This window comes from Hippoglossus hippoglossus, chromosome 13 (genome assembly GCF_009819705.1).
Source record: "Hippoglossus hippoglossus isolate fHipHip1 chromosome 13, fHipHip1.pri, whole genome shotgun sequence".
NCBI lineage: Eukaryota > Metazoa > Chordata > Actinopteri > Pleuronectiformes > Pleuronectidae > Hippoglossus > Hippoglossus hippoglossus.
The window spans coordinates 5,653,565-5,666,325 of record NC_047163.1 but is presented as its reverse complement, the minus strand read 5'-3'; the positions used below and the strand labels follow the sequence as shown (position 1 = coordinate 5,666,325).

At 46.4% G+C, this 12,761-nt stretch overlaps 1 protein-coding gene across 1 annotated transcript in view; it reads right to left on the bottom strand.

Moving 5' to 3' along the window:
- Positions 1-12,761, bottom strand: part of LOC117772910 (protocadherin-16-like) — an 81,749-nt gene that overhangs the window by 12,448 nt on the left and 56,540 nt on the right. The window contains exons 3-10 of the mRNA XM_034604488.1: positions 7,287-7,475; positions 6,365-6,596; positions 5,572-5,808; positions 4,176-5,204; positions 3,101-3,288; positions 2,912-3,008; positions 2,431-2,588; positions 119-965 (exon numbers count right to left, since the gene is read on the bottom strand). Coding sequence (XP_034460379.1) covers positions 119-965; positions 2,431-2,588; positions 2,912-3,008; positions 3,101-3,288; positions 4,176-5,204; positions 5,572-5,808; positions 6,365-6,596; positions 7,287-7,475 — 2,977 coding nt within the window. The remainder of the gene's footprint in view (positions 1-118; positions 966-2,430; positions 2,589-2,911; positions 3,009-3,100; positions 3,289-4,175; positions 5,205-5,571; positions 5,809-6,364; positions 6,597-7,286; positions 7,476-12,761) is intronic.

Here is a 12,761-nt window from a genome sequence, read left to right as displayed (position 1 = left end):
TATAGTATTTGTAGTTCACAAAGCAAACACCAATGTTTCGCCATGAGTGACATGAAAACCGGTCGACTGTTGAGTCAGTATACAGCAGAAACTACCTCCAGCATTGGCCCAGACTTACCAGTGTTCGGGTTGAGGTTGAACGTTCCTCCAGTGTTGCCTGACTCGATGCTGTAGGTCACCCGACCATTCTCCCCTTGGTCTGCATCTCTGGCCATGACATACAAAACCACAAAGCCCACCGGCTGGTCCTCCATCACACTGACGGCCGTCGGCGAGCTGAACACTGGTAGATTGTCGTTCTCATCCGTTACGTACACCCTCGCCGTGACAGAGCCCCAGCGCCTCTGGCTGACATCGAGGGCGGAGTCTGTCGCCTTTATAACCAGGATCAGGTTGGAGGTGACCTCATGGTCAAGCTCCTGGCTCAAGGAGAGAACCCCGGACGACGGGTCGAGGTGTAGAAGGCCAGGGGTGGCTGGCCACTGCTGGAGAATGGAGTACCTCACCTCACTGTTGGGGCCACTGCCGTCCTTGTCTACGGCCTGGAAAGTATAAACAGAAGAGCCGGCCTCCATACTCTCAGAGATGACGATGGTGATTGGGTCTTCAGGGAACTCAGGGGTGTGGTCATTGCTGTCCTCTACGTCAATGTCCAGGTGGACGAGGGTGCTGCTGGGAGGGTCGTGAGAGAAGTCATCCACCTCAATGTGCAGGGTGTAGTGCGCGTCTCGTTCATAGTCGAGGGCGCGAGCCAGATAAACGTCCCCGGTAAGACGGTCGACAACGAAGGTTCCATCTCGGTCAGTGCCCCCGACCACTGTGTAGGTCACCTCGCCTTCCTCTGAGCTTTCTCTGTCACGGAGGCGGACTGAGCCAATGACAGAGCCGGGCTTGGCTTCCTCCACAGAGTTGAACGATAAGGAAAGTGAATTGGTGTTGGAAGCTTGTCTGTTGATGCTGAGAACCTGCGGTGAAAGAAAACAAAAAAACACTGCATGTGTATTTGAGGACAAAAGAAGATGTCTGTGACTCTAATAGTTTGTTGAGATGCCTGGTGGCAATTTCAGTTCGAATTTTAAAAAAACAAAGATGAAAATATTTCATGGATTTTAGGGGCAAAGCAAAACCAGACTTTGTGCTTTTCCAACTTCTTGTTCTGTACGCGTTCACTGGGAATAAGTGAAACCAGTTACAAGAGGTTTTTATAGACTTGAGTAACACGCTTGCTAACATTAATCACACTTAATCTGAAACTCAGACGGCTGCCAGGAAAAATAATAAGGATGATAAAAGTAACACAATCAGAGGAGCACTATGGTGAGAGGGGCTGAATTTAGCACTGGGGTGAATTCCTGTTCTGCGTATAGCTTTACACTTCTTTTGATGGCCAGTTCGAGTGTCTTCAAAGACGACAACATCATTACTTCTCTCCTTTCTATGAAAAGAGCGCCATAATAACAAGTGACACGTTGTTTTAATAAAAGTTCTTTTCTTTTAAGATGGGGGAAAAATTTAAGCGGCCATAAAAGGGAAGAGGGGGGGAATATGGAGAGGCTTTGTTGATCAAATTTGCAGCAGCGTTACTGACAGTGTTTAGTAAGCTGAAGGGCTGATCTGGATAGTCTAGCGTTTTTGCATCCTACAGCACAGTTCCCACAATGAGTAGGCACTCAATAAATACACAGTGTTTGTTGTGAAATCGTACATGACACGCTGTAAATTGGTTCCACATTAGATGGAAAAGGAGCGTTTCCAGAGCGTAAATTGCTATCGTCCCATCCTATCAACGATGGATTTAATAAATCACTCTGAAAAGATGATTGAAGGAAATGCGTCAGTGGGCAAAAACCACACAGCACTGTTTAATCCCATTAACTAATAATTAGGACTTTCATTTTTTTTTTTTATTGTTAGAATGGAAACTGAACTGGCACTCACAAGAGCTGTTTATATGGCAACGCTGTTTTCTTGGGAGCCTATAAATCCGAGTTCCCTTCCAGCGTTCTTCCATTATGTCCATTTTCTGGTCTACATTAAATATGAACCAAATTACCTTCAATGCTACATAAGTATATAGCCCCAGTGCTCTTTGCAAAAATGGCTACCGTGTAAAAAAAGTGTTGAAGTCAGTGAATGTGACCTTGATCAGAGCGGTCTACAGCTGGGCCCCATCACGAGCCAGCTGGGAGTATTTGATTCAGACCCACTTTTCCATTTCAGATAGAAATTTCCCTTTTGAAAATTCACAGGGGAAGAAGAGGGAGGGGATGGGAGGGAGAGCTTGTCAGGAGTGAGGCTGATATGAGTCTGCAGCCAGTCGGAGGGGCCTGGAGACACGGATCCTCTCGGCCTCCGGAGTCTATTCTTTGATATTAAATAAGTGAGCGGTTGAGGGTGTTTGTGCTGGCCGGGCTCCAGTGGAAGTCTGACCTGAATGGCGAGGGAGCAGGAGGTGCTGCGAGGGGGCAGTCCTCTGTCAGTGGCTGTCACCGTCAGCGCGTACTCGGCTCGCTCCGAGTGGCTCAGAGGAGATGATGAACGCAGCTCGCCAGTGTTTGGGTTTAAAGAGAAACGTTCAGCTCTGGGACCTGGGGGGGAGACACAGAGTCCAAAGTTTCACTGGAGATGAAGTGTGTGTGAGGCCTGAATACATAAACCCAGACAAGTCAGTTGTAGCGTCTATTCAGCAGGTCTTTTTTTAGACTTGTTTCTAATCAAAGCAACCAAGGATTTAAATGCATGAATACACGGTTAAAATACTTTACACTGCAACTAGTACAAGTAAACTTTAAAAAACAAAACAAATCTAAAAAAGAAAATCAGACTTCTGCCACATCTTTAAACCATTACATGTAGCTTATTCACATACATATAATAAATCAATAATTATTGAGCATGGATGAAACTGTACCTGACAAAGAGTAGAACACGGTGCCATTCTCTCCTTCATCAGGGTCTTTTGCTTGCAACGTGCCCAGTAAACCCCCAGAGGACTGACCTTCTGTCACCTGATGATTAAAAGAAATAAAGGTTATAACTTTAGACGTGAGAGATGTTTTTCCATTTCGGCACGTTTGCTTTTCAGGTCTCGTGCCATCACCTGCATGATGAGGTTTTTCCCCGACTGGCTGTGGGTAAAAGTGGGGTCGTTGTCGTTGTCGTCCAGGACGGTGATGAAGGCCGTGCCTGTGGCGCTACGAGGGGGCGAACCCCCGTCCTGCACCACCACCACCAGCTGGTAGCTCGACTGCTGCTCCCTGTCCAGAGTCGTCCTTGTGCTGATCTCACCTGGGGAGAGGAAGAGGTGGATGAGAGGAATTTCATGCAGAGGCACAAGTCCAGAGCACTGGAATAATGATGAGAGACTTATGAGCCTGCAGGCTTTGATCAGTGACACACAAGTAGCAGACACGCACAGAGCGCAGATGTTCGTGCACATGTGTACGTACACTCTCTCACACACAAATAGAGGAGCTCTGGAAGTTTGGCAGACGCTGTGGAGACTCACAACTCAGCCAGAAACTGATCACAAATCAGAGTTGGAGTCTCCACCCACAGACTAACAGGCTCAGCAGGCCAATTAGAGCCCAGCAGGATGCTCAGTGCTGCTGTCACCATCATCTGACTAATTTATGATAATAGGGAAGAGGCAACCGTAGTGAGGACTCACTGGGTTGACTAAACACCAATTAAAAATGTCCACATGTAATTTCAATTCTCGATGACAAAGAATAACAAGTATTTGGTGTGAAATCATGATTGGTTTTCAAATTGAGGGGCAAAGAATCTTTGAGCTCATGAAGGAAGAAATGAGTTTTAGTTCATTTTGGCTCAATCTTCCAAAAAATAAATGACATGACCATTTTCAGTGAGAAATGTTCCAGGTATTTCACATAATCAGGAGGAGATCCACAATTCAACAAATGTTATTAGCTGTGCTGCCCTTCTCCTCCTGTGCAGGCTCTTCTGTCGACAGCAGCTTTATTACAGCACGACACTATCATCAGCCAGTCAGCTCTCCCCTCCACATCTTGGTGTATATAGGGTTCTGCATGAATGCACACAGTTTCTTTGGTTGCCTAATGAAGCAATCCTCAACACTACACATTAACATTTCAACACTTTCATTCCAATAAACCAGTCGAGACTGTAAAAACATGACATTTCCAATTAACCTGTGTTGGAGTTTATTTGGAAGTGGCGGTCCGGGTGCAGGAAGCGGTAGCTGAGGCGTCCGTTGGGGCCACTGTCTCGGTCTGTGGCCGACGCGTGACCGAAGCCTGTTCCCGCAGGCAGGTTTTCTCTCACGGCCATGAAGACCCTCTCCTGAGTGAGCCTGGGAGAGTTGTCATTCTCGTCGGTGACCGATATCCGCACGGTGGCACTGCCCGTCTTCTTTAACTGCCCGTGACCTGCACTCGCCAGCACTGTCAGGAGATACATGTCCTTGACTTCTCTGTCGAGGGCGCTCTTCACGAACAGCCAGCCAGTGTCCGCCGCGATGCCAAACCCTGCAGCGTCTCCATCTGGACGCAGGTGATACGCCAGGGGACTGAAGTGGCCCGAGCCAGGGGTCTCTCTGTTCAGGGCTCTGACTTGCAGGAAGCGTGTGTTTATCGGGGTGCCCTCCTTTAATTCCACCCGGTAGGTAAGGGTATCAAACACAGGTCCCTGATCATTCTCTGCCTGGACGTGAACCACAAGCATGAAGGTGGCGCTGAGCTGGGGTACGCCATTGTCCTTGGCAATCACCTGGAGGTCGTAACGAGGGTTGCTTTCATAGTTGAGGCTCCCGACCAATCGGATCTCTCCACTGCTGCGATCTATGCTGAAGATCCTCTGATTTACACTTGGAGAAGAAAGGTCGAAGGTGAGATGTCCATTGACTCCTGAGTCTCTGTCCTCAGCTTGGACCCGATACATCACCGTGCCCATTTCTGTGTGCTCCGGCAGCAGCAGCGACTCCGAAGATGAGGGCATAAAAACCGGCGGGTTATCGTTGATGTCTACGATGGTAATGTGGACACGGGTTTGGCCGAAGGCAGGGGGGTTTCCACTGCGGGCCTGCACCTCTAAATCAAGGGTTGACTGGGCTTCGTGATCCAGGGACAGACTCGTCCTCAAGGCCCCAGTGTCTGGATCCACCGTGAAGTAACCCGCAGGGTCCCCAGAGCTGATGGTGTAGGAGATATCTTTAGAGGAGCCTGAAAAGACACAAACCAGAGACATGTCACCACATCCCAGGAGGCTGCACTAAAAGCAGCAGAGTCAGAGTACACTGCAAAGATGTAATTTTTCAATTTTCCCGACAGTAATAGCTCTCAAAATTCAGAAAACGATTACATAAACACAGTTGTGAGATGGAATTTTTTTTGATTGATGTTATTTCAGAGTTAGGTGTGTGTAGTGGCTCAACGCCTATTTGTTCAAGTGGTACAGGGAGCAGAAAAGATCCAGTGTGAATGATAAATGTTTAGTGAACTGTTCAATATGGGCTGAGGGACACAAACGTGGTGAGTGAGCGAGTGAGTGAGACGGAGATGAGAGTGTAGATATGTCTTCCGTCCCCACCTGTCTTGCTGCTGGCCTGGACGATGCCCACGACTTTTCCACGCAGGACGTCCTCAGACACGGTGAAGTAGTACTGGGTCTTTTCAAACACAGGAGGCGCCACCAGCCCCGCCGCAACGCTAATGTTGACTCTGGCATTGACGAGGGCAACCAGACCACCGCCATCCTGAGCAGAGACCACCATGGGAATGACAGAGTTGGCCTTCCCGTAGACAGAGCGAGACAGCGAGATCACACCTGCAAATGGGTCCAAAGAAACATTTTTACAATTTCAGGATGAAGCCAACAAGTACAGTTATAGTTTACAAACATTTGTTTCAGTTTCAGTGAAAAATGTGAAGATATACCCTCGAAGCAGATTTGAGATATTATGGTCAAGAAACCAAAAACATGACTTGTGAGGCCTTTGACTACCAAAATCTAATCAATTAATCTACGAGTGTAAGTGAACATTTGTGCCAAATTAGAATTGATTCTCTCGAGGCGTTCTAAAGATCACGTGTTCACAAGGTAAAAAAGAGTTTTGTGAGGTCACTCTGACCTTTACCTGTGACCTCCAAATTCGAATCAGGTCATCCTTGAGTCAAACTGAATGTTTTTATCAAATTTGAAGAAATGTCCTCAAGGCGTTCTTGAAATATCATGTTCACAAAAATAAAAAGGATGGATATGGAGGGATAATGCTGTAACATAGTACCTCCGGCCACTTGCCGTCACAGGGACATAACAAAATCAATCACTTAAGTCTTAAAAAGTACATTAAAGTGTAGTCAGGAAGAGGAAAAGTACGAACCTGTGTCTTTGTTGAGAGTAAAGAATGGGGAGGCCCCTCCGGGCACGGTCTTGTATGTAATTCTGCCGTTCTCCCCCGAGTCGGGGTCATAGGCCGTCACTCTGACAACAGATGTCCCCGGGGCGCTCTGCGTGCTCAAGCTAACAGCGTAGCTCACTGGGTAGAACGCGGGCCTGTTATCATTAATGTCGACCAGATCTACCTTCACATATGCTACTGAACTCAGTCCACCCTGCAGAGGAAACAAAAAGCTCTTTTGTTATACTTTCACACTAAATCACGGACAAAAAAAACACACGCACACCTGAAAGCAGGATTTAGGCCACATTAATGGCGCCTGTAAAAACCAGCGGTAAACCCTGTTAAAATTCAATGTATAGCGTACCCTCTAAAATATAGTCCCAGCAGGTTCGTGGAGGGATACAGATTGATAGTTTCCCTCGGGAAAGAGCCATATGTCATGACCCGTGGAGGGCGAGAGGGCTCGGCTCAACCAAACAATCGGTTTCATGGGCTTTTCATTTGTAGAAAATACAGTGCAGGCTTTTCATTTGGACCAGGTGGCAAAAAACGAGGGAGGCGGCAGTCCAACTTGTTAAAATATTACTGCCTGACAGTTGAGGCATTTCTCCGTTCTCTGATTGCTTTAACATGACCGCAGTAACTTTATTTCATTTTTAACCTTTTTATTTTCTAAGTATTATCTGGCATAATGTGAACAGGATGCTACACTGACTGTGGAGTGAGCCTGCCGCTGAGAGCTTTTATTTTCTACACGGCTGCTCAAATCAAAGTTTTTCTGCACAGTTGGCCGTGCCTCTGCTCTCTTGTCAGTCCGAAAGGTACGGCTGCTGGTTTTATAGGATTACTCCATGGCTCAATAGATTCACATTAAGCATGATTTCAAAACGTGGTGGCTCACCCCGTCCACTGCCGTAACAGTAAAGTCGAAGCTGGCCGGCCCTTGATCTCTGTCCAGTGAGGCACTAGTGCAGATCTGGCCCGTCTCCTTGCCAATGGTGAACTGAGAGGGAACAGCGCTGCTAATGCCAGAGCCCAGGGAGTAGGTAATGGAGCCGAAGGAGCCGCCGTCTGCGTCCGTCGCAGTCACCTACGGAGAAGAAACAGCGAGATCGGTCAAACATTTGTCAAATCTGAATGGATAAACTCAGCAGTTCCCGTGTTCATTAATAAATATCACTCGAAATCCACAGCAGATCAAATGTAAATTCTGTCCGAGGATGTGAGACAGTCCACAGACCGAAAACAAGAGCGCGGTACCAGGTGTCTTGTGAAAGCATCTCTGGACTAATTCTTTGTTGTTTATCTGAGCCAGAGCATGAGCCAAACAGGCCCTTTGGCAGAAAGGGGCTCCGAGGGAATGAAAGGGGTTGGCGGGGCGGAGGATGACTTCCACAGGCTCTGGGAGAGCTGCCAGCGGGGGGGGAAAACTGCCTGCTTCAGGAGTGGCGTCTGTCTGCAGAGGGCAGTGACAGGGACGGCTGGGGGAACAGTGGGATACCACACAGCATGCTTCAGTGCAACACATTATACCCTAATGTAATGTCCCGCTCGTGGTCTGGTTTTAATAACACACCGCACATCGACAGAGGTCTGGAACGGCTGGAGCTATAAAAGCCGCTCACAAGCCATCAGCCCGGGTGCCGACTCAATTACTGCAGAATCTCCCAAGACAGCGCAAAGGCAAACAGACCAATCAGATCGGGCCCCTGGGTGCCAGCAGCGTAATTGTTTGCAAGTGTTGGGTCTGGATCGCAGTTTGCAAGAGATTACGCTTGGATTAAACCTCACAAGTTGATTAGAATTCTTCTTCCCACCTTTTTTATAAATGGATATTTTTCTAATCGGGAGGGGATAAAGAAATAGAAGCTCAAATCATGCTCATGCAACAACAGGGAGCCTCCTCTGCGTAAAAAAAAAAAACGAGTTGTCATCAGGAGCGTTGCCAAGAAAAATAAGGCAAAGCCGTGCTTATCATCAAAAGCCGACTCTCTGATGGCATCACTGCGAGTGTGAGAAGATGGAAATCATTCATTCGAGGTGATGAAGCTTCGGTTGCGGTAATTCAGGCTCCGGCTCTTTCCTGAGCAGATGGCAGACGGGGGACTCGGCAGAGAGCATGCCCCTAACTCCTAACAGAGGGTGAGTGGTGCGTAGGAGTGAGGGAGTAGTAAAGCTGGCAGAGACGCAGGCCGAGCAGAAGAATAATAAACCACATGAGGAAAGGGGAAACCAAGAGCAATACAAGAAAGCCACTCCATCTTTTAATGTGCAAAGGCGGCAGTTTACTGTAATATTTTATCATTTTGCAGGGGGACAAGTTATTTATAACAACCCCACGGCGTTGTGTGCTTGTTTTCTCCACAGTTGTGTGATGAGTGTCGGCTGGAGGTTAACTTGAAGGAGCGATTTAGCGTGAATACTTTGGTAGAACGTTAAAAAAAGGCAGCAGATACGCTGCAAAAAGTTCCAAACAGATCTGTAAGAAAATATTTCCTCTTGTGACTCACCCGTTTTTTTGGCAGTGAACGTACAGCCTATTTGAAGGGACTCCATGTTGCTTTCCGTTTTAGCCTCAGCCATCATAAAAATAGTTTCTTTTCTTTTTACAAAGTACAATCACATAGAGTACATTAAAAAAAACATCACATGTAGAAAGTCTACATTTATATTTCCAGTATAAAAACTTGTAAAAGAGAAAAAAGACAATAACTTTTACTCTATGTATCACGAGAGGCTCCCCAAAAGGGCCTCGATGGGGCCCGGCTGCAGTTTGGGTCATAAATCCCACCTCATCCATGTTAGTGGATGAGACACTGCTCATTGTCTGGTAAGTTTGGTTTTAATTAATTACTTGATGCAATAAAAACGGGGGGAAACGCCATTATCGACAGCTAAGACCGTCTCGGGATTGGTCGAAAGCACCCCCCCCCCCAATCCCCAGATCACTAATGAGTAGACTCTGGCTCCGAGATGGCAATGTTCATATCCAGGATATTTTTTGGCTTCATTCCAAAAATGGGAGTGTGGGAGGAGGTGAATCCAGGTCGTCCATAATTATTAAAAGTCTATGATTTATAATGATACGCAATAAAACACACGTTCAAAAAGTTTCAACCTGAGCGGAGTGCGGTGGTAGAGTTTGTGCTGCAGAGATACTGAGTTCATCGGAGTTCAGGCCATGAAATTCATTCACATGAGGAGGATCCAGTGCTCTTCCCAGTAGTCAAAGTGCTGAGTAAAGTACTCCGGATATTTGGATCCCTTTGTGGTTTGAAAACCTATATTCCTATAGAACGATATATTCCATGAGTTAAGTGACTATTTGGGGGAATTTGCTGTCAGATAATAAACCACACAATCACATTTTCAGGAATCTTAACCACTGTGAGTAGATTGCCGGGAGCAAATCGCTCTAAATTTGGAATCTGCAGAGACGGCAACTTCACTTCTGCTCACACTCATAGGTTAATAGCGGCATATCAATGTCATCTCACTGCAACTGGAGAGGCTCGTTTGTGCAGGAGACAATTATAATTTACCAGCTCCTCGTACGAGACCGTATATGCAAATGTAAAATGAGCAGGACAATTAGCCAGACCGCAAACCACAACCCGAAGAAATGAGGACAACCTGACATAATGTGGCCGCTGGCGTCAACAACTCTGCCATAAAGGTTTGATAAAAAAAACGATAAATCTGTAACACGGTGAGTGTCAATTTCCACAGATGAAACCAAATTCTCACAAAGTCTTAAAGATTGAAGCCTGGGATGTTACGTTAACGCTGCAGTTCAGCCACAATGCAAAGCCAAGGACTCCTCGTCTCAACACTTTTACTATTTGTAAACTCCTCTATTCTCCTATTCGGTCTAAACGTCATTCGTCTTATTACCTCCAACACGTAGGTTATGTTTTCACAACTGTCCTTTGTCTGTTGATTGGTTTGCATGTTTGTTACTTTTTTAAAGATTACACAAAAACAACTGAATGGATTTAAATGACACTTGGTGGAAGGATGGAAAATGTTGGGGTGGATCCAGGTCAGGGGCGGATCTGTTTTCCACTTTCTTAACATTATGAGATATAGGGTTTTTTTGGGACATTTTCACCCTTTCCCCAAGGAATCATTCATGGATATTGCTAAAAAAAAAAACAGGTATATTTAGGGAAGTATACCATCTATGAGTGTGTGTGAAATTCTGAGCAGTTTCATTGAATTGAGAGGACCAGTGGGCCTTTGGTGGAGGTATGTGCTCTATCAAGTTAAAATATGTGCTCACGCAGTCATTACAGGTTACAACCTCCTCTAAATGGACATGTAGCAAATTAAAAAAAGGAAAATATTTGTGCATTGAAAAGTAATTTAAAATGTGCCAGTCATGTGAAGAAATGTTCTACCCTGCAGGGGGGGGGGGGGGGAGGAAAAATACCATTCAGCGCTGTGTTCAAGCCATTTGACATGGATACGAGGGGGCCTCTCTCTTTCCCTCTTTCCACTGCAACGTATAGGTATTACGCAAGCTGTATTTTTATTGGATTAAAAGTTCAAAAGCTGGAGTAATCTTAGATCATCGGCAGCAGCCAGCACTATTCTCCCTACACTCCATGTTGTGAGTGAGGCATGATGGGAGCTGTCTTATCAGCAGGGGAAAGGCAACGTTTGGCCGAGTCCTTAGTAAAACAAGCTGGGAGAATCCAACGATAACTGGGCCACTCTGTGGTTGTCCCATCAGATTCCAGGAGCTGTCCGGAGAGGACGTCCAATCAAGAGAGCGGGATTCACAGCAAAGAGCACGTCTTTCTGTATGTTTATGTATAATCTGTTCAAATGGAATAATGATCCAGAGGCTTTTGGATGCTCCGACGTGTTCTGGCCCATCTCATATCCCCGCTCTGTGGTCTGGGAGCGAGAGCCAGGCCTGGAAAGGAACAAGTCCAGGATTTTGTGTGGTTTCTATTTTTAGTAGTAAAATTTTAGACAATTCTCGTATATGATTTAGGAGCGTAGCTTTCCAGTTCTGAAGTTTTTGAGGATAATGTATGTCGGTGTGACCTGACTTGCCCACACTACTGGTGAGCTCCCCATCTTCATTGTGCAGCCATGCAAAAAAGCTCCACCGTGGAACTTAAAACTTTCGGTAAATCCTACGAGTAAATGAATGATATAGAGGTGAAACCACTGAGGCCAACAAGGGGTGAAATGAAGGCGATGCAGTTTTCAATCATGCTCCCCGTATTTTCGAGTGCCCAGTCAAACAAATCTGTCTCACGTAGAGTCCTCGGTGAAAACCAGCCAATTGGGACTGCACCTCGGCCAATCTAAATAGGCCACAAATGACGGAGTGCGCATTGCAAATGTTTGCCAACTGGGAAATTATCGCACACATCAATCAAACTCCTGGTGCACATGTCCTCTGAGTGTACCTTAGACGTGTAAGCAAAGACACAAACGTACAAACACTGGGAGTAAAGTCAAAGAGCGAAAACAGGTTAATTTTGGACTCCTATTACACTGGAATCTCCGTCTTTGTATTCTGCAGGAACTCTACGCAAACAAACCAAGCACAGATGAGTCTGCAGCTACTGTGTCTCTGGGCCACATTAAACTCTGCAACTTTGTGACATAAAAGAAAATACTGGATGTCATTTTCTAAATCTCTTTAGCTCAGAATTATGACTGATCCTATTTCTATCTCAACTTGGAGAGTGCTCGAACTTAAAGCACCAGATGTGACACACTGGCCAGTTGGCACGGCGGCTGAAATTGGGTTCGGAGACGCACTTAAGTTACAGAGATCAGTGTGGATGCTGAACAGGAACACATTCCCATCCCCCTGGGATCTGGCATTAAAGAGAGCGTTGTTTATTGAACGGTGGAGACTTGTTAAGAAGGTGAGAGGTCCGAGTGCTCCACCCACATCCAAAACTACACTTCATGTAAATCTGTTCACAGCTTTACAGTCTCCCAAAATGGAAACCTTCCAGAGTTTGTTCAATAAATATTGAAAACACAACTTCACAAACATGACTAATTGAGCCGTTAATGGCACGGCGTCGACACCAGTGATTGGAGGCAGCGGGTGACGGACCGTTTGATTGACAGGGAGATCATTAAAAGACAGTAAAGGCAAAGCGGAAAGCGTAGGCTCAAAGAAATCAAATGAGTGGGCGAGTTGCTGAAATCTGGACTGAGAATTGCTTTGAGCTTTCACAGCTGGTGTGAAGCCGTGTGCACCCTCCTCTCCCTCTATTGTCCTGGCATGGCTTCTAAGGAAAGCCGAGACGAGGAGAGGCGGAGACCTCCTGAAGGCCTCTTTCACTCCTCGCTAAAGTAGCAGATAGGCAGGTCAGGGAGTTTGCGACATGTCCGCCAC